Source organism: Protopterus annectens, chromosome 1.part1 (genome assembly GCF_019279795.1).
Source record: "Protopterus annectens isolate FY-2018-M chromosome 1.part1, PAN1.0, whole genome shotgun sequence".
Lineage (NCBI taxonomy): Eukaryota > Metazoa > Chordata > Ceratodontiformes > Protopteridae > Protopterus > Protopterus annectens.
The window spans coordinates 1,605,486,832-1,605,508,202 of NC_056726.1; the positions used below are offsets into that span (position 1 = coordinate 1,605,486,832).

Sequence of the window (21,371 nt, forward strand, 5' to 3'; positions counted from 1 at the left end):
CTGTCTTAAAAATAGCAATTTTCTACTTACCTTTGAGAGAGAGGGCTAACACGTCTGACTATGAACGCGGCAAATGAGATCTGGAGTAACTAGGAGAAGGGGCATTGTGTGTAGGTCTTGGCTGAGAGTTTTTGGCTGGAGCGAGCTTGGAAATGGCCGTATCAGTTCCGAGGACGGAACCAAGGTTCTATTTGTAAAGAATGAACAAAGATTTACAACATCAGATCATGTTTTTTGGGAGTGTAATGAGCTGGCCGACGTTAGGGATTCCCTGCAGACAGCTCTGTCAGAGATGCTGGGTGAGTAGATAGGACTGACTCGGTAGATTTTTTTTGAGTTATGCTACAAAATCGGAATTGCCTAGACATAGTAAAGCTTTGCTGAGTTTAATTATGGTGGCTGCCAAAAAAACAATTACTAGAAAATGGAAATCAAAGTCTAGACCAACTTTACTAGAAGTCATGAATATAGTAACAAGAGATAAAACAACTGGAATTGGGATCTTTAGAAAAGGGGAGGAGCAAACTACATAAAAAATGGGAATTGTGGAAACAATATATAAAGAGCAGGAATGAGGTGTAAGGTGCAGGATTTGAATGAGGTATAGAATGCTTAACTGACAATGACTGGATGGTTTATAAGTGATGCATGTTTACAAATACAGTTGTTTCAGTGGTGTCTGTGATGCAAACTGCCACTAAAGTGGTATCATTTTGTTTTCTTTCATTTATGTAAATGTAAGATTGCCTCTGTCATATGTGAAAATTTAACAAAGATGTTTTAAAAAAAAAAAAAGAAATGGCTGTGTTGCCTCTTGGCACTGTTGAAGTATTTATTTATTTTACATTTGTTGACCGGGCTAGTCTAACTGGATACATGTCCATTTTCAGTAGAGGCCCGGGGAGGTAAGCTCCAAGATAGAACAATGAAATTAACAAGATAACAAATAAGGAAACATTAAACAAAAAAAATCATATTTACAATACATATTACAGGTTATCACAGTAAATTCAGCAGTGCAGAATACAGGCATAACATAGCATGCTAGTACAATCAAGATGTTCTAGAGGGAGATAGTATTATGGTTAATAAGGAAGGAATTACAGTTAATGAGTAGAAGGGGTAGGAAGAGCAAAGTATTAAGAGATACATAACTAGTCAGGCTTAGTACAGGAGCATAACCACTGTGTTCTGAGGAACACTTTCAATTTGTTTTTGAAGCATGATACTGAGGGAAGTGAGGAGAGTTCACTGGGGAGGAGACTCCAGGCTTTTCCAACAATATTAGAAAAGAGGGAGTCACCAGCCTTGTTGTTTGGTTTAGTGGTACATACTAGAAGTCTCTGAGAAGACCTTAAGGATTTCATGTTTTTATAGGGAGTGATGAGTGTGGATAGAATAGGAGTTTTGGAAGGTTTGTAAAAAGTGTAGTGGGTTATAGATAGTTGATGGAATTTAATCAGATTTTGTAGTTCAAGCTATCCCAGCTGCTTTAAATTAATGCAATGGTGGGTTCTAAATGGGTTGCCTGTAGCAAATCTGGCAATGTTATTGTACGACATTTCCAATTTGCTAAGATTATTTTTAGATAGATTAGTAAAAATGGGTGAGGCATAAAGAAGTGAAGAGATTAGATGAGTGTGTGCTATAGTGGTTTTAGCTGAAGGTAAGAGGAAGGATTTTACCCTATAGAGAGCCAAGTTTTTTGTTGATAGTTTTTATAGTATTGTTAATATGGATATCAAAGTTCAGATTGTTGTCAATGGTGATACCCAATAGTTTGGTGGTTGGATCAGGAGATATAATAGTTTTATTGGTAGAGATAACTGAGAAATCAAGAGGAGAGGACTTATTGGTGGGAGAGAAGAGGAGGAGTTTAGTCTTTTTGGGGTTTAGGAGAAGGCATCTGTGTGTGAACCATTGCTCAACTGTGTTAAATACTTGTTGGGTAAGAGATTGAAGTTCAGAAGAGGAGGTGGCTGAGCATATCAGTGTAGAGTCATCTGCATATTGTATGCATGTGGCTTAGGGGATGGCAAGGTGAAGGTCATTAATAAATATGGAAAAAAGTAGAGGGACACCAAGTTTGACAGGCAGGTGAGTGGAGAGAGACTTGTGCCACAGTACGACCTGTTGTCTTTTATCAAGGTAGGACTGGAACCACTTTATAGAAAATGTATCTAGTGACAGGGATTTCAGTATTTTGATGAGAATTTGGTGATTTACCATGTCAAAAGCTTTAGATAGGTCAATAAATAGTGCTGAAGAAAGCTTGTTAAGATTGCGGTTTTTGTTGATACAATCTGTGAAGGAAAGAAGGGCAGTACTAGTGCTATGTGAAGGTCTGAATCCATGTTGACAGTTGGAAAGTAAATTATTTTGGGTTAGATGGTCAAGTAATTGTCTGTGAATGCATTTCTCCATGATCTTTGCCAAAGGAGAGAGAAGGGCAATGGGGCGGTAGTTGGATAGTTCAGTGGAGTGTCCACCTTTATGGAGATATAACTTTCGGTAATAGTTCTATTGATCAGAATAGAAATGGGATAAGCAATAGCTTTGGCTGATTGTTGTAGGAATTCAGCAGGTAAGTTGGTCTGCTGAGGGTGAGCATGGTTTTAGTTTCTGTAGAAGGGTTAGAATATTTGTTGTTGGGACAGGTTGAATATGAAAAGTAGGGGGGTACGGTTGATTTATAGGAAGGTACAGTGAAGTTATTAGGTGATAGTTGACTAGCTAGTGTTTGTGTAGCATTAGTAAAAAAGGTATTGAAAGCATTAGCAGTATTCAGTAGATTTTTGTGGTCAGTATTTTGAGGATTTGGAGTAGTGGATTGACCTGGATGGACTAGTTGGTTAATGCTAGCCCAAAATTTTTGTGGGTTGTTTTGATTAGCTTGTTGGGATTGTAGGTAGTAGTTTCTTTTATCAGATATTATAGCTTTCTTGGTTTCATTTCTTAGCTGTCTAAATGTTAGTTGGTCTATAGGATTTTTAGTCTTCCTCCATTTTGCCAAAGTTTGTTTCTAAGATTTATTTTATGTTTGGTTTCTTTTGAAAGCCATGGAGCAGATTTGGTTTTAATTCTAATTAATCTGGTTGGAGCATGGTGGTTGAGAATGGCAAGGAAGTTGGAGTTAAAGTAACTAACGGCTTCATCTAAAGGGAGGTTTTGTAAGGGAGACCAGTTGCAAGCTCTTAGTTCCATTTGGAATAGTTCAGGGTTAAAGTACTTTTTAGATCTGATGTTTTTGACAGATATTGGAATGGGAGAGTTGATTTTATGTCTGATGATATAGGTAAGAAAGTGGTCACTTAAATCATCAGGGAGGGTTCCTGAATCATAAATGTGAGGATGATGGTTTGAGAATCCAGTCTAATAAGCTTGATTTCTTGTTAGATTTATTTATTCTGGTGGGGGAGGTAATGGTTTGGGAATACCCATATATGTTAATATGGTTTGTGGGGAGGCTGCTGCAGTAGCAGCTCCAGTCGTTTGTGTCGCCTAGGATTATGGTTTCTTGGGGCAGGTATTGGGAAAGCCAGCAAAGTATGTTTTCCATTGTGGCAGTGTTGTTACCAGGTGATAGATATATACAGATAATGTAGATGGATTTGGAATTGTTAAGATGAAGTTTGGCGATAAGAATTTCTGCATTGGAGTCTATAGGTGGTTTACAGTTGTGAGTGGTTAATTGTAAGCAAGATTTATATAGGATAGCAACCCCACCACCTTTCTTGGATACTCTGTCTAGTCTCAGGATATTATAACCAGGTGTCATGATTTCATTGTCTTTGGTTACAGGTTTTAACCAAGTTTCTGTTAAGCAGAGAATATCATAGGAGAGATTTCAGTTAGAGTTTTGAGTTGAGTTACTTTATTGATTATGCTACGTATATTAAGATGAGCAATTAAAAGAGAGTTCAATGGTTTAGACAGGGCATGAGTAGGTGAATCTTTGTGGTTGAGGAGAGAGATAGGAGTTGTTGGTGGGCCTTGGTTAGGGTGAATGTCACCATCCTTTAAAAAGAGTAGTACACTTAGATAGTTTGGGTTGGGGAATCTGCTGTATAGAGGTAGGCCTTTCCTGGGGTTCTGATTGTTGTATTTTATGTGTAGTGTTCTATGGTATTTAGGAAGTATGTAGTTAGATGAGGATGTTATATTAGCATGAATAAAAAGGAGAGGGGAGTTTGGAGAGTTGGTTTCTTTCTTGTGGTAGTTTAGGTATGGGCCTAGTGGGTTTTCAAAGGAGGTTAAAAGATGGGTGAGGATTAAAGGAGGTAGTAGTGAGAGTGTGAATAAGAGTGGGACATAAGATTGGATGGTTTGTTTATACATTGTATGAATAAATACAGATTGTAGGTAGAAAAATAAATTCACTGGGTGGAGATGAAAGAAGGGAGTAGGGTGTGGTGTGATAAAAGGAGAGTGGTGAGAGGTTAATATTAGTGCAGTGGAGTAACTGGAGAGTGTTTAGAAAGTAAAGGTAGGAGGAAGCATGTGTTTGAAGAGTAATGGTAAGAGCAAGAGGTATGTAATGAGAGTAATGGTAAGAGGAATAGGTGTGGTTAGAGAGTAATGGGAAGAGGAAGAGGTGTGGTTAGGGAGTAATGGGAAGAAAAGAGGTGTGGTTAGAGAGGAAGAGGTGTGGTTAGTAAGTATAAAGGTAGGACCCCTGGGGGTGGGTGGGAATTGGGGGTAGGGAGAGGAGCGGAGTGAGCCCACAGGGTGAACGGAGCGGGTAGGAACAAATACTGAAGCAGTTAGCGAAAAACAATCAGCTAGGCTAATTCCAGTGGTAGGTTGGAATAGAACAGGGGTTAGAAAGCTGTCTGTGGTGTGTAGATATGGAGGGGGAAAAAGAGAGGACTAGAAAGGTGTCTGTGTGTTTACAAACAAGAGAGCCTAAATTTCCCAATGGCAGCATCCAAAATCAGTATGCATCAGTCACTAGTATTTTTAACTTGTACTCTGTGCAATAGAAGCCAATGTACTTACATTTAGAGACGTACACTCATCTAGGACACCACAGTACTTAAATCCAGCAGGGAATGTTTTAGATTTAAAGATGGCTCCAAGCTATGCAAGTAGGGTAAAAAAAACTTCTGATCTGCTGTCAGTGGGCAGGCAAATAAAGAATGACAAAGTGTGAGCCAATGAAATGCTAAGGAGAGCCAAATGAGGGAGGGAAGTAACTCACTTCAGAGCACACAACACTGTTAATGGGAGTGAGTCAGCAGAAACCCAAGATTACCCAAGTACAAATAAAGATTTAAAGTCCTGCAAGGAAAATGCAGGGGGTTTGAAAAGACAAGGAAGAAAGTCTGTAAGTCCTTGTATGAGCATTGGAAAGAATAGGTATGCACATAACATCTACAATATGTCTTCAGTTTGCAGAACATTTTTAATTCAGTGAAGATCTTTGGCTTGGTTAGTATGGCCACATTTTTCCATGAGGTACCTGGGTGTGTTTTGTTATGTGTCTTCTTGTAATAGTCCGTTTCTGGTGTTATTACAGAAAGGTTGTATTTTTCATTCATTGTTTTTGGTATTGTGAGTCTAATATGCAATGTTGAAAGACTTTTTATTTTAAAAAATCTGAAAGGAAAACAGTGTTATAGAACGTGGGTATAGAGACACACAGAATTAGTGCAGGCAACCTGTTGGGCATACTGAGATGTACTTTAGGCATAATTTGAGGTAAGTATCGTACAGTCGTCCTGGGCAGTTGTTTCCAGGATTAACAAGTTCCATTTTTTTTGTGTTCTTAATTATTTGATTCTAGCGGTTTAGTTGGATGGGTAGTTCCTAGGCATGCTATCCAGGAGATCATTGAGGAGCCTAGCACATTTCCTAATTTCTCTAGCACACTGTCTGCTGAAGTGACTTGTGCAGTGATAACTGTAGACAGATGGAGACTGAGTGACTCAAACCCTTGACTACAAGAAACAGTTCATTAACCCCTCGTAACCTTAATCATCTGCACTGACTGCCAGCTCTTAAAATGAAGACTGTATAATTAAGACACATGGTTCAAATGGATCGCAGTAATGTGTGCTTTGTTCGGTGCTTTGTCACTATACAGCATAAGTCAGGAGCTTCTCCAATAGGTTCTCTAATAGGTTGGTATATTTTTCATATAGTTGTAGATGAAGTGACTGTATTGCTCCTTCCCACAAGTAATCTCCATTGTCGTCTTTACCATGACGCGGTCCTATACAGTACAGTTGTTTTATGCTGAAAAAGTACTCCCAGTATCTTGTTTGTGCTTTCTCCTCTTAAATTTATGCATTTATTTAAAACTGTACTTTTCCTCACATGTGCATTTCCTGAGCTATATGTGCATGTACAGTTTCTCATATCTGTGTCAAGATGTCTGTACAAGGAAGCTGGATTATAAAGTAAAGCGAGCATCTTAAAACTTCTGCACAACAGTTGCAGATGTGCAGGCTGTGTAGTTATTCCTACTGTACTTTGAAACGATAGGTAGTTTTTGTAGCTCATTGGTGACAGCTTACTGTTAACCATGAGTGGTAAAAACTAATGCTTTGGCACTCTGTTTTCACAGGAGAGAAGTAATTTTGGTGTTTTGACGGTGGATCTTTTTCTTTTGCATAACATTGATTTTTCACTCTTGATATTAAAAAGCAGAAACTTGTTTTTATTCAGGTAAGCATTTATGGTACAGCTGTAATGTATAGTTCAGACATTACACTAATTTAGCTGTGACATAACAGATACCTCCAGCCAGTCTTGAAGCCAGGATTTTTGGAGATTCTGTATAGGTCAGCCTGCAAGAAGAGTTCAGTACAAGTTATTTAATTTTCTACAAATCTGTGGCTTTTACTAAGTTGTGTTTCTTTTTCTTACAGCAACAAAATTCTAAAGTAGAAAGTGTGTTTTTCACAACAGCAATACCTGTGACTGACAGTGCAGGTAAGTACAATTGACTCTTGTTTATTTATATTTATTGGCCAGCTGTTTATAGTCCCTTCCTCCTGTAGTATTTTAAATTACAGAAAGTAGCCGTTGACAGCACTGCCACTCACTGTTTCATTAAAAACACAGTTGTGGTTTTATGTACTTTTCAAGTGTTGTTTCGGTTGGCTTTCTTTCATCTTTGACTCTGTTGTACTCTAATGTATTAGAGCTTTTGTTGCCCTTTGTCCAAAGTGCATATACTATCATGAAACCATACGCTGTCCCTGCTGCTCTAGGTGCAACTACATTGCGCACTGTGCAGCATGGCTCTGTGGGTTATCCTTAGACTACACACCGTATAGTTCCCACTCATAGTCTCTATGCTACCAGCACCATCCAGTTTAATTAACCCATTCCTTTCTCCTCATTAAGAGCCTGATATCTTGGATAGGCAGTTAACTACTGTCTTTGTAGCCAGCCTGATGGACTTGGTCATCCTGTGGCAATGTAACAATTGTCTCATATATACAGAAACAAGCAAATACTGTATGTGAGAGGTGTACTTATACTGTGAAAATGAAGGCAAGAATCTCTTATTCAGACAAATCATATGCCAGACAGGTTGTCAACACACACGCACATCACTTCCCACACTAAATAGGGATTTGACTCACAAACCCACATATGCAAATGTACTCACTAGTAACTTACCAAAAACTCAGAGGCCTCCCAAATGCTGCCTTCAGAAATCACATGTACACAGATCAAAGCAAACAACCACCACTGCACATAATAATACAAACACCAGTGTCTCAATAAATACTAGCGTCTCAAAAAATAAACCCATAAGGCAAAACACCACAAAACCTAACATGCTGGTCATAGGAGACTCCATAGCGAGACTTGCAGATGTGACCCTCACCAGGCTGGATAAAGAGAAGGTAATGGTACGTTGCTTGTCAGATGCTAGGATCCATCGATTCACTCAAGCACTCGTCACTCAGCTAAAAGTACCAGTATGACTCTCTCATAGTCCATGTGGGTGTAAATGACCTGAGATGTACTACAGGATTATATGAAGAGACATGACTGAGCTCTCAGATTGTGTCACAGGCAAGTATGAGCCTAGCCTTGAGCAGTATTTTACCTTTACCAGGGAGGATGCCACAATACAAACAAAAAATGATTGACTTTAACAATTTCGTTTAACTTTGCTCAACCTTTGGTATCAGTCCAAGGGGATCCAGTATCTGTCAGCCTGGGAGAACATGATCAACAGGCCATGCTGTTTTGGCAGAGATGGTCTGCATCTGTCTTCTGTAGGCTTTTGGATACTGGCAAAGGCTGTATCCACCCCTGTGATGTTTTTAAGCCGTGTCAAAGTAACCAACCTCCCAACATAACAAAATCTTCTCTTGATAAGCTCAAAGTTCTTCTACTCAGTACTAGACGTCTAAACAAGAAGCTGCAGTCCCTAGAAGCACTCCTCACCTTGGAAAATGCTGCCATCGGTGAAACATGATTCAAAGCCTTGGAAAGCATCCTGGCTGTGCAAGGCTACAGCGCCTTCCATATGTTCTGACCACTGAGCAAGAAAGAACCAAAGGAGGTTCTGTAGCCATCTTCATTCGGGTCTTGCCAGAAAAACAAGCCACCCTGGTGGACCCCTAGTGTAAACAGGCTATACATCAAGAGAAAGAAACTAGTGCCCAAAAATAACTGGGAACACACTTCAACAGAAGAAAAAATCCTTCACTAGTCCAAACAAAAAGAGATCTGGTTAAATCCTCAAAAGCAGATTATGAAGCAAAAATAGCCTTCCTAGCCAAGGAAAATCACAAACCATTTTTTAACTATGGGGAATACCCAGCTAAACGCAGAGCTGGTTGTGGATGGAACTACCCATACTCAACTGGAGGAAATAACCAACCTGCTATCTGACAGATTTGGATCCCACCCCCCATCCTCACTGGTCATCCCCCAAAGTATACCTGCCACCATTCCTCAGCCTATTATCTCAAGAAAGCAAGTCACCTCTGTGCTCTGTAAGGCTAAAAACATGTCATCAGTGGGCCATGGCAACATCCAAGATTGCCTTTTAAATAATTTAAAACATGAGCAAGCAGACCAACTTGGATCCCTATTTAAACACAGCCTCCAGACAGGATGTGTTTCAACAGAATGAAGGGCAGCAGTAGTCATACCTCTGCACAAGGGGGGGGGGGTGTTAACTGACCCAGGGAATTATAGACCCATAAGCCTGATTAGCCTCATCTATAAGGCCATGGAAAGAATCACTATTGACCCTATCAGCCAGGACATAGGTAATCTCCAGACTTTGGACCCAACCCAGTTCGGATTTAAGGGTAGATCATGGCTGTTAAATCTGGTTGACTTCTACGAGAAGGTCACCAAAGCCATGGATGAGAGTGGCACTGTGCATAACGCCTACCTTGACCTGGCCAAGGCATTTTTCACAATTCCCTATTCAAACATTGTTGAAAAACTCTCTGATCTGGGTGTAACCCCCTACATCACCAAGCAGGTAGCCAAATGGCTCACTGGCAGGACACATATTGTCAAAGTTTGTGAATTCACCTCTACCAAGAAGTCAGTCACTAACAGCGTACCACAGGGTTCTGTACTAGGCCCTCTGCTGTTCATTGTTTCTCAGAAGCCAAGGCAAAGATAGATGGCCTTTGGCTGACCAAATTCATGGATGACTGCAAATTGGGGGCAGTCATTGAATCCTTGAATTGTACTGATGCACTGCAGAAAGGACTAGCACAGACAAATGATTGGTGCCAGAGCCATGGAGTGAAACTAAATGCAAAAAAAATGCATAATTATTCTTTTTGGGAAAGCAAATGCCCCAGCTGATTACAATATAGACAGCACCCCCCCAAGAGTAGACCCAGTAGTACGCGATATGGGTACTTGGGTTGCTAGTAATCTGAACTTTGACCACCACATGTCCTTAGTGGTGAGAAAGTACTTCTGTGTGGCACAACTCATAAGTAAGGGCATGGCATCCAGATCAAAGGATGTTATAATTCCATTATACTCTGCCCTCATCAGACCAGTAATTGAATACAGTGTACCATTTTGTATGTACCTCACCAGACATCTGCAACAGCTGGAGCGGCCCCAGAGCTTTCTCACCAGGAATATGCAGGCTATAAAAAAACAAGTCCTACGCAGAAAGATTGAAAGCCCTATCGCTGTATTCTGCCTCCTGTAGACTATTAAGGGACACTCTGTGTCTGGCCTACAAGGCTGTCTCTGATCTGGCCCTGATAGAAAATGTTACACATTCGGAAATCCAAACTGCATGAAGGTCACTCATTCCAAGGATCATAAGCTAGCTTCTGACATAAGTAAATCAAGTCTCTGAGAGATGTACATATCTCTCCAACTACCTCTTCTCTGGAACAAGCTTCCCATTCACGTAAAGCAAAGTCCTTCCCTGACCCTCTTCAAGTGCAGCCTAGATCAGTAGATGCCGTAATCTTAAATTTGCTCCTGGGGTGCTGCCCATGTCCCTCATGGGCAGAGGTATCGAGTATTGGATACCATGGCATAGGCTCATACCTTTGTGAACTTCATTCATCCAAGGTACCCAAAGAAGGGAATTCAGCCACAGAGCGTATTACCACATTTTTATTCCAGCGAAACACAACACATTAACGTTTTTTGACAACTCCACAAGTACGTTTTCTTTTAAATTACTTCATCAGATGCGGACCCTGAATAGCAGTAGCTATAATTCTTCACAGGCACAGAAAATCCATTGTGAGCTATGTTTTAAGAATGCAGTCCACTGTGCATAACTGGTTAATGCTTTTCTTGTTTTCAATCCTACTTGGCATGCGGGTTCTGCAACACACACACACACACATACATACATATATATATATATATATATATATAAGTGTGTGTGTGTGTGTGTGTGTGCATATGTATGTGTGTATATATATATATCTATAAATAGTGTATTGTATATGTGTGTGTATGCATCGTACATTTGGAACACACACATTATATACAGATATATATATATATATATATATATATATATATATATATATATATATATATAGATACATCTCCAAACCAAATGGTAAAAAGGTCATACAGACATACCATTCAGTAAAAGCTGCAAGAAACACTCAGCCAAGCTCAAGTCTTCAGTATGTGATACCTTAAACCTTCTGTAGTGGAGGCTCATGGTATATGTGCAAATGACACGTTTAGGACACATCATTGTTTCAGTTTCGTGGCTTCTAAATGTCCATGACATTTTTCTTTTTAAGTCCTTGTGGGTATATTAAGGCCAATAAATCCCACCTCATTATCTCTACACATGCATGTTTTGGCCTTTTTTTTTTTTACCTCATCAGTACAGCATAAGTGGATTGTTTGGCTGTACTGTAGAAACACAGGGCTTAAAATCAAGCTTGATGTCCATAAACATTCGGTGCCTGCGAAGGATCCCAAATAATATCCAACCAAAGGGTAAAAAGGTCACATAGACAAAATCATTCAATAATACCTGCAAGAAAGACCCAGAGAAGCTAGAGACCTCACTGTGTGGTACCCTAAACCTGTACGTATATACATGTATGGCTGTAGTTGATTTTGATTTATTATACATTTATCATGTGGCATGATTTTTGGTAAATTTTGTCGGTGGTTATAGTGGTCAGATTATATTAACAATCAAAATTATATGATTTTCAAGGCTTATCCTCATTCTCTGTGGTTGTGTGACCATGGAATTAGTGTATTTAATTTCCAGGGGTGTGTGGACAGAGCCATCATGTTGGGTGCTGTGCTGGACAAAGTCCACAGTGCAGAAGTAAAGCTTGTGGTTCTTTAAGGTGATTTAAAATCTAAAGTATTTGCTTCATTTGCAGTTGCCTTATTTCATTTTTTGTTTTTGTTTCGATGAAAGATTGGTGGTGAAGTTTCACAATATATTTTGTCAGCAATGTAAAGAAATAATCACAGATACATACATTTATATATATATATATATATATATATATATATATAAAAATGTGTGTGTTTGTGTGCGTGCATGGTTCAGTCATGCACCTCTGTGCCACAGCGGATAAAACTAAATAAGACTGGCACTGAAAACCCAGTATGGAAAACAGTCATATTAAAGTAAGTGATGATAACTTTCTTCCATTTGAAATCATTTAAGACCTCTTCAAGAAGTCCCTGTCTGATTTGTTGCCAGTGCGTTACTCATTGATTTTTGCATGGCTTGACATTTAGTACTTTAAATTTGTGAACAATTTCTTTGTGTAGAATAGTGTTGAATACCTGGCTAAGGAAATGTTATGCATTGCCAACACTTCATGAAGTGCTACTGTTATCTATTCAGATAATGCAAGAAAGATTCAAAAGACAAGCCCTGGGATTCATTAAAGCCTACACTGCGTGTACACAGATGTTCTTCGTCTTTCACTGTTGCAGTGATTACATTTGGGGTAAACTGCTGGCAGGTTGCCCTCAATAACAAAGTCTTGGGTCCTGCGTCGGTTGCTGTCTCCTCTTCCATGATGTCAGGTCGTCGGGGGTATAAAACATGCAGCCAACGCCATTTTATTCAGTCTTTCTTGCCGTGCTGTGCCCGAAGCAGAAGCAGTTTGCAAGTACCGGTCGGCCGACTCCTGAAATTCCCATTGGGGAAACTTTTTCTTGCTCCTTACCAATGTCAGTAAAAGTTAAAAATTGCATTACTTGTGGGAAGCAAATACATCATAAGGATTTTCATTTGTACTGTATTCCTTGCCTAGGCCCAGATCATAGCGTGCCTTGCTGTCGGTTTTGTGCTAGATTTAACAAACGCACTATTAAGTGTCGGTATAGTTTTGCTTCTAAATATTTTGGATCAAGATTTAATTATCCTGAAATGTCGTCAGTTAGCAATCCGACTACCGGAGTTCACAAAAAACGCAAAGAAAAAGACAGAGACAGATCGTTGAGGTCCAAAACTGACAACGAAGCTTCTCCTAAGCCAGTCCCCGGTTCGCTGGTACTCAGTGAGGCGCTTTTGCAGCCCCTGATACCTGCTACTTTTGAGTTGCAGGCCTCTACCGAGACCCATTCAGAGTCCGGTATGCCGCAAGATTCTCAAGAGTATTGAACCTGTGGATGTCTCTCCCTTGGATGGGTCCAGAGCCACTGAGCAGGCACTGGCTTCTGAGGGTGTTTTTTCAGGCCTCAACATTTTTATATTAAACTGATGCCAGCCTCAAAAACAAGGTCAAAAACATCTTCTATGTCTAAAAAAATGACGCATGAACCACGTGCACAGGCCCCTATACCTAAAAAACAGTTGATCAAAATGGCTGAGGACTTAATTACCTTGATCAGGGGTTCCCAAGCCCCCCGGTAAGAGGCCTAGGCAAGGCACTGATTATGAATCTTCAGATCAGGTTTCCATTTCTTCTGATTCCTCTTCTGATCAGGAATTTTCTGTTCCACCCTATGAGGATTCTGATGCAGAGGAATCCTTCCCATCTGTATCTCCTCCTTAGGATTACTCTTTTGGAGAGACTTTGATTACATTAAGGGAACATTTTCACTGGGAATGTCAGGACTTCTCTGAATCAAAAGAGGGGCTTAGGGATTTCCTTCTTCTTCCTCAGCATAGGCCTTTGGCTATACCCCCTGTATTAGATATTGTTGATTATGTGTTTTCAGAATCAAGCATGGCTCCTGATTCCCTACCTCCGGCTCCTAGTAAGCCAGATAGATATCCTGCTGCTGACCCAGAGACCATTTCTCAGGGTGCCAAGGGTGTAAAGGCCTCTACAGCCAAAAATCCTACCCCCTCTGATAGAGATTCCAGGGCGCTGGATAGATGGGGAAAGAAGGTTTATATGTCTGCTGCCTTGGCAATCAGAGCCTTAAACTGCCAGTTTCATATGCTTAAATATCAACAGCATGTTATGGGCTTACTGAAACAGAAAATTATGTTGATTTCTGATTTTGTGGAAAATAAAGAGTTACAGGAATTATTGCATTCAGCAGAACAAGTTGGAAAGCATACTTTGCAATGTGGTTTTGATTCCTTGGAGGCCTCTTGCAGGGCCGCAGTTACTGGATCTCTGATTAGAAGGCATGCCTGGCTCAAGGAGCAAAATCTGCCTGATCATGTTAAAGCTAAATTGTTGGATGCTCCCTTGCAGCATGATACTCTGGTAATAAGGCAGAAGAGGTTTTAAAGAAAATGGAAGATGAAGCTAAATCTATGAAAACTGTAAAAGATTTCTTACAAGTGCAGCCACGCAGCTTTAGTAGGCACTGGCCTACTAAAAATTGGTCCTTTCTTGTGTCCCAGCAGAGCGACTCAAGGCAAATCCAGGTGCTCAAAAGGCTCCAGATACCAATCACAGGGTTCTTACTGGTCAAAGCAATGGGGTGCCTCCACCTCCAAATCTAGAGGTAACAAAGTGCAGCCCTGTAGTAAGCAGTCTCAATGACTTTCCTCTACCATCACCAAGCACTTATCTTTTGGCAGCCCTCTTGGGGGGGAAAACTAGCACTTCATGCTCAAAATTGGCAGTTAATTACCCAGGACAAGTGGGTATTGAACATAGTATCCCAGGGGTACAGATTTCATTTCCATTCTTTGCCAATTCCAAACGGATGGCCAGATCTGCCACAAAATCAGTGGGCAGAGGCTCAGAAACAAATTATGTCCCTCATGGATATGGGGGCTATTCAGCCAGTACCAGAAAAGGAAAAAGGACAAGATTTTTATTCAAGACTTTTCCTGGTACCCAGAAAAGACAATTCTTGGCGTCCAATACTGGACTTATCAATTTTGAACACATACCTGGACATTCCAAAATTCAAATTGCTGACTTTACAACAGCTACTGCTTATGCTGGGCAGGAACGCTTGGTTAGTGACTCTAGATTTAAGAGGCATACCTGCATATCCCAATAAGGGAATCATGCAGAAGATACCTCCACTTCAAGGCAGGCTTTTTGCATTACCAATTCTCTGCACTGCCCTTTGGCTTATCTACTGCACCCAAGGTCTTTACAAAGTACCTGGCACCAGTAATTGCATTCTGCAGACAAAGAAGCATACAAATTTATTTTTATCTGGATGACTGTCTCATTCAAACAGAGGACAAGGACACTCTTCTTTAACATCTGGCATTTGTAAAAAGGCTTCTAACATGCCTAGGGTACACAATAAACGAAAAGAAATCCTAACTGGTACCCTCTCAAATAATTACATTCCTGGGTGCAAGCTTGAATACAACTGCCCAGATGGCTTACCTTATGCCAGACGAACAAAGGCAACTGACAATATATTTCAAACAAATGGCAACAAAAACCCAGTTATCTGCAAGACAAATTCTGCAGGCTTTGGGGTTCATGGCATCCTGCATTCTACTAATTCCATATGCAAGACTGCATATGAGGAAACTTCAATGGTACCTAAAAAGTTTATGGAGCCAACATTGTCACAGTCTGGAAACAATGATTCCTCTCATTCCCTGCCTACAACAGGAGTTTCTTTGGTGGGCAGAGACATGTCACCAAAACAAGGGACCGTCATTCACTCTACCCCCTGCCACCCAAACCCTAAATATAGACGCATCAGACTATGCTTGGGGGGGGGGCACCTGGTGGGGAGATGCATTCAGGGCAAATGGATCCCAAACCAAGTGCATCTGCATATTAACCAGAAAGAGATGCTGGCTGTTCAGAATGCTCTGACAGCCTTCAAGGACTTACTTCATCCAGGACAACTACTGATAAAGACGGAAAATACCACTGTTATGTGGTACATAAACAAGCAGGGGGGGTGCACATTCCTACCCCCTTTGCAGACTAGCCATGGCATTGTGGAGCACAGCTTTGACTTGCCAAATACATCTTCAAGCTCAGTTCCTGCCAGGAAAACAAAATACTCTAGAAGACGACCTAAGCAGAAATCTTATGTAACTGCACGAATGGAAACTGGACCCACAAATCTTCAGCATGTTAACACAGAAATGGGGGAGCCCAGACATAGATCTATTTGCCTCTCCCCAAAATCATCAGTTGGACAAATTCTGCACAAGAATTCATCACAAAAAAGCATGGAAAGGCCTATGCCTTTCCCCCTCTGCCTCTTCTCTCCAAGGTCTTACTAAAAGTCAAACAGGAAAAACCAAGAATGATCCTAGTTGCTCCGGACTGGCCTCGCCAACACTGGTACCCACTTCTAAGGAATATGTCTCAACTTCACCCTTGGTACTTGCCTCAAATACCTCATCTACTGTCTCAGCAGAACAATCAAATTCTGCACACTCTGCTCCAAACTCTGAACCTTGCAGCATGGCTGATCATTTAATTATTCAAACAACACCTCTCAGTAAATCTGTGATGGATGTCATTTTGGAAGCCAGAAGGCCTAGTACTAGAAAATCTTATGCTGATACATGGAAGAGATTCTGTGCTTGGAACCAAGCACAAAGAACAGACACAGCAAAGCCCAATATTCCTCAGATTTTACAATATTTGACTGAGATGCTTGACAAGGGCCTATCTTTTTCTTCAATAAAAATACATGTCTCTGCCATCTCGGCTCATTACAACACAGAGCCTCCCTTCTTTTCTCGTCCTCTGCTTAAACAGTATCTTAGAGGGGCCAAAAATATAAGGCCTCCCAGAAGATTACCAACTCCAGCATGGGACCTCAATTTTGTGCTGGAAAAACTCACCCTGCCTCCTTTTGAACCAGCAGCTACTGCGGATATAAAATTTCTATCTTTGAAAACAGCTTTTCTCTTGGCAGTCACTTAAGCAAGAAGGGTTTCAGAACTACAGGCTCTCATAGCTGTGGAGCCTTTTATTATCTTTTACCTGGACAGGGTATCCCTCAGGGCCAATCCTTTTATGCCTAAAGTGGTATCCAATGTGGCTCTTAACCAGACAATTCATCTGCCAACTTTTTACCCAAATCCGCAGAACAAGGGGGAGCAGATTCTGCATTCATTGTACGTACACAGACAACTAAGATTCTACTTAAACAGGACTGAATCTCTAAGAATGTCTGTGCAACTACTGGTAGCATTTGCTGCAGGGTCAGAGGGGAAGGCTATATCAAAGCAGACTATTTCTAAGTGGATAAGCCACTGCATTCGTTTCTTCTACTTGCACCATGGTAAACCTATGCCCAAGGAGATCAGGTATCATTACACCAAGGCTGCCTCTACCTCAGCAGCTGTTCTCAGAGGGGTTCCAACCAAAGACATTCTAGAGGCTGCTACTTGGAGCTCTGTTCATACCTTCACAAAGCATTAACATTTGCCTCTCTTCTCCCAATCCAGGGCAGGCTTTGCCACTGCAGTTCTGCAGGGCCTTACAGCCCCTCCTAATGCTGTTTAATTCCATCCTCTCATCCATAGCTTTGGGATTCTACCCAAATGTAATGACTGCGACAGTGAATCACGAAGAACATAGTACAGTTGTGTACAGTTACCATAAATGTAGATGTTCGAGTGTATTCACTGTTGCAGTCCAGGTTACCCACCCGCCATCCCCCTTTTCTATACCTTTTCTTTTCTTCACTATATACTAAAGCCTTTGTGGTGTATTTGCTGTTAGATGAAGGTAAAGTTTATGTTGCTAAAAGTGCATTTACATATATTTTTGTTTATATATATTTGCTCCCATTTGGGGGGCACCTGACATGTGGGGCAAGAAAAACTAAATAAAATGATGTTGGCTGCATATTTTATACCCCTGATGACCTGACGTCATGGAAGAGGAGACAGCAACTGACGCAGGGCCCAAGACTTTGTTATTCAGGCCGACTGAGGGCAACCTGCCAGCAAATTACCCCAAATGTAATGACTGCAACAGTGAATACACTCGAACATCTACATTTATGGTAAGTGTACACAACTATACTTTCTGAATGAACAGACAACACAAACATAACTTGCACCTTCTTCCTCCTAATTTTACTTTTCCTACTGATTGTCTTGTACTTTTAATACTGCGGGGGATTCATAATGGTTACCACAAAGTATAGCCTACTTGAACACTTGGTGTAATCCTTTTGACTGACTAGAAAATGCAAAAAATGTGATAGGGATGTTCTTGAATACAGATTGTGTACACTTTGTCTAGGTGTTATTGAATCTGGCCCAAGATAGTCTTCTGGTTGAAACATTTCTCAACCTTATAACCTGCTTGATAGAGTAGGTCTTAAATGAAGAGTCCACTTTGCAACTTAAAAAATAAATAAATAAATAAAAGTTGCTTTTTTTTTTTAATTTTATCTTTGTATGTTGCATCAAAAGCACTCTTGAATGGTTATTGTTATATTTCAAAGTGTTTTGCCACAAAATGGCTGTCATGGAGCCTTTACGTAATCTTGTTTTTTTTTTTGCCCTGTTTCCCAGAATGCATTGCACATATCCGTTTGTTTTCCAGCAGCTTGAGATTATCTGTAAGGCTGACAGTTGTGCATTTAGATAAAGGCTAGGACACTACTTACAGTTTTTAGTAGCATAACTGCTTTTACAGATGTACTGTTATCTGAGGGAATCATTACTCGGTAGTAGTACGGTCTGAACATCTGTAGTATTATCGGTGTGTAATTTAGTTTCCAGAGCAGCCCCTTCCCTATCTGTCTTTTAGAATGGCAGTGTCGGTCATTAGATGAGGTGATAGTTGTTGAATTACTCTGATTAGTACCGTCTACAGACAGTTAAATTATTTAGAGTCCAGCTCCAAGGGTGCAGTCTGAGGGAAGTAAATTTACTCTGGGTATTTGAAAGAGGTATTTTCAATTACCTCTGCAACATCCAAAAGAGTGGTATTATCACGTGTAGTGTTAACTGTTCTAGTCTGTCGGCTAGCAAGGACCTCTTTGAAAGACTTGGTTGTTTGATAAATGACACATATGGAATATTTCTGCAGGTGAGTTGTAGTAATTCTCTCTTTTTTTAATATTTTTCAGGAAATTCAGTGCAACAAATTGGCCTAAGTGTTCCAGTCATTATAATAAAACAGGAAGAGTCTTGCCAGTGCCATTGTGCTTGCCGTGACTCCAGTGCAAAAGAAAGTGTTGAAAAAGAAAGGACATCTTTTGCTGGTAACAGTTCGTGATGATGCCTTTTCACTGTTGGATGTTTCACTGCAGTTGTGGGCATACACCTCTTCCTGAAAGGAACCAGTGCAGTAATGAATGCTGCAAGATCTTTGGACAGCTAACACAATGTGGATGTGTCTTGCTTCCAGTACGTTAAAATGCCAATGAGCCCCTCATACTTTAATACCATAGGAGAATGTTTTGATCCTGAGAGATGTGAAGATTAACAACAGTTGAAGTCCATCTGTTACATTTAAGTAGCCAATATTTTTCCCACTCAGTTTTATGTGGTGAATATTGGAAAATGTATTAACTTTTTGAAGCTGACGTTTTCACTTTCCTAAATTAATTAGGATGCTTTTCAGAAGACCCTAACCTGACAAATCAGATGATTTTTTTGTAACTTAAACATTTTTTACTTACCAATGAGGAAATAACTAACTATATTCCAATAGTTTTTCTACATTAAGTAGTATTTGCAGAGTTTCATAAAGGAAGGAATCCCTGCTTATGGTGGTTAGTTGCACCCACTCAATTTTACTACATTCACATGTGTATGAGAAGTGAAGTCTAGCCCTTTTCCTGATCTGCAGGGTTGCTGATTTTATATTTATCACTTAGCTTCAGTGCGTTTTCAGATGAAGTGTACTGAAAACAGCACAGCGTATACCTTCTATTTAAACTGGGTGATGCAAAAGATGGTAGTTAGAAATTAAGTTGCTGAAACATCAGCATGGCAGTAGAGTTGTAAGTTGCTCTGCTGGTTTGAAAAACTGATAACAGATAGGCTGTGTATGGCTGGTGAGTCTGCCTTGAATGTTTCTTACCCCTTTGTGTTTGGGAGAGTGCGTTTGTGTGTGTCTACAAGTTTGTGTGTATGTGTGCGCATGCATGCATATACAAATGCATATATATGTAGTGTCCCCCCTAGAGGGATCTGTCTTTGCTCTGCACTACAGTTGGTCCACGTTCTCTTGTCCTCGCACAGTATTTCTGTGCAGATGAATCATGCACATGTTATTAAAACATGGAAAATACTGTCCGTATTATCATGTAATGACCGCTAAATTAACTGGGGTAGTCACTGAAATCTGGATTTAAGTGAAGCAGTGACTAAATTAACTTTGAGATTCACTGAGGTGTTCGCTCATACTTTTTTTTGGTTTACCTTGATGGTAATAGGAATGCAGTGGAGTTAAGTAAAGAAGACCCTGGTCAAAAGAAAAGAAAAAAAGATAACTATACTACGTACATCTTACTGGGTTTATTTAACAGCTTTGATATGATGTAGGTGATGAAATAGGGATGTTAGAACTATTGAGCGGTGCCGTTCATATTGATATACAGATGCCTCTTTTTGATGAGCCTTTCTTTGGCCTTTGACAAACGTAGACTGGCAGTTCTAATAATTGAACTTTTCAGTTACCTACCTATCTATCCATGTGTGTATTGTAGTGGCACTGATTTTAAAGCTGTTGTCACCCTGAAGCAGTAACTGACTTGCATAAGACATATGTCATGTCTTCTCACCATACCCAGTTTTGTATGTTGATTCCACATCCCTGAAAGTGAAATCATTTACTGTAGACTATAACTGACATATTTTTAATTGTCACACATTGCTAGATGTTCTTCAGAAGCCAGCATTTTCAGGTTTTAAGTGACAATAAGAAGCCTTGGCACTTTATGACTCTGGGACCAGCAAGAGAAGGGGGAACCCTCAATGTAGAAAGAAAAGAATGTAAATTAATTTTAAAGAAAATTACAAATTTTTATTTTATGTATTTACTTAAGATGTTAAATGAACAATATTTGCACTAATGTACAAGGGTAAAATTACCCAACACATAAAACATTTTTTTCCTTTTGAAAGGGTGGGAAGTTCAAACTGTTTAAAAACTCTGAAAGCCACAATGTTTGAAAATCGCATCTGTTTTTCACCATGATCAAAATAAATGAAAGTCGTCTTACCAGAATGAAAACAAGTACCCACACAATTTTGCCTTTTTTAATATCCTAGCATACAGTATCAGGTTGTCATGAGTTGTGCTCAGAAGACTTCATGCCATGTGTTCTGCCTATTTTCTGATATGTATTCATTTTATTATTGTGTCTGTATTTTTAGAAAAACTCTCAGGCCTGTTGCTTTTATGAATAGTATACTGTTACTTTCCACATGCAAACAAGTTGGCTTTCTGCTAACAGTATGGTTTATTTTCCCTTTGATTTAATAGTTTTCATCATAGAGCTCCAATGATGTCACTAACAATATGAAAGCTAGTTCCAAATTTGTCTGTTGTTCTCACTATGATGTACATAACCTTTGA

At 40.0% G+C, this 21,371-nt stretch overlaps 1 protein-coding gene across 2 annotated transcripts in view; it reads left to right on the forward strand.

Moving 5' to 3' along the window:
• MTF1 (metal regulatory transcription factor 1) overlaps positions 1-21,029 on the forward strand; it is a gene marked incomplete at its 5' end in the record, with an annotated part of 172,966 nt that extends 151,937 nt beyond the window's left edge. For both annotated transcript variants that reach the window (XM_044083572.1, XM_044083581.1), the window contains 2 exon segments: positions 6,873-6,936; positions 18,913-21,029. In XM_044083572.1, the coding sequence (XP_043939507.1) occupies positions 6,873-6,936; positions 18,913-19,061 (213 nt within the window). In that variant the 3' untranslated portion in view covers positions 19,062-21,029.
• Positions 21,030-21,371: the final 342 nt, after the last annotated feature.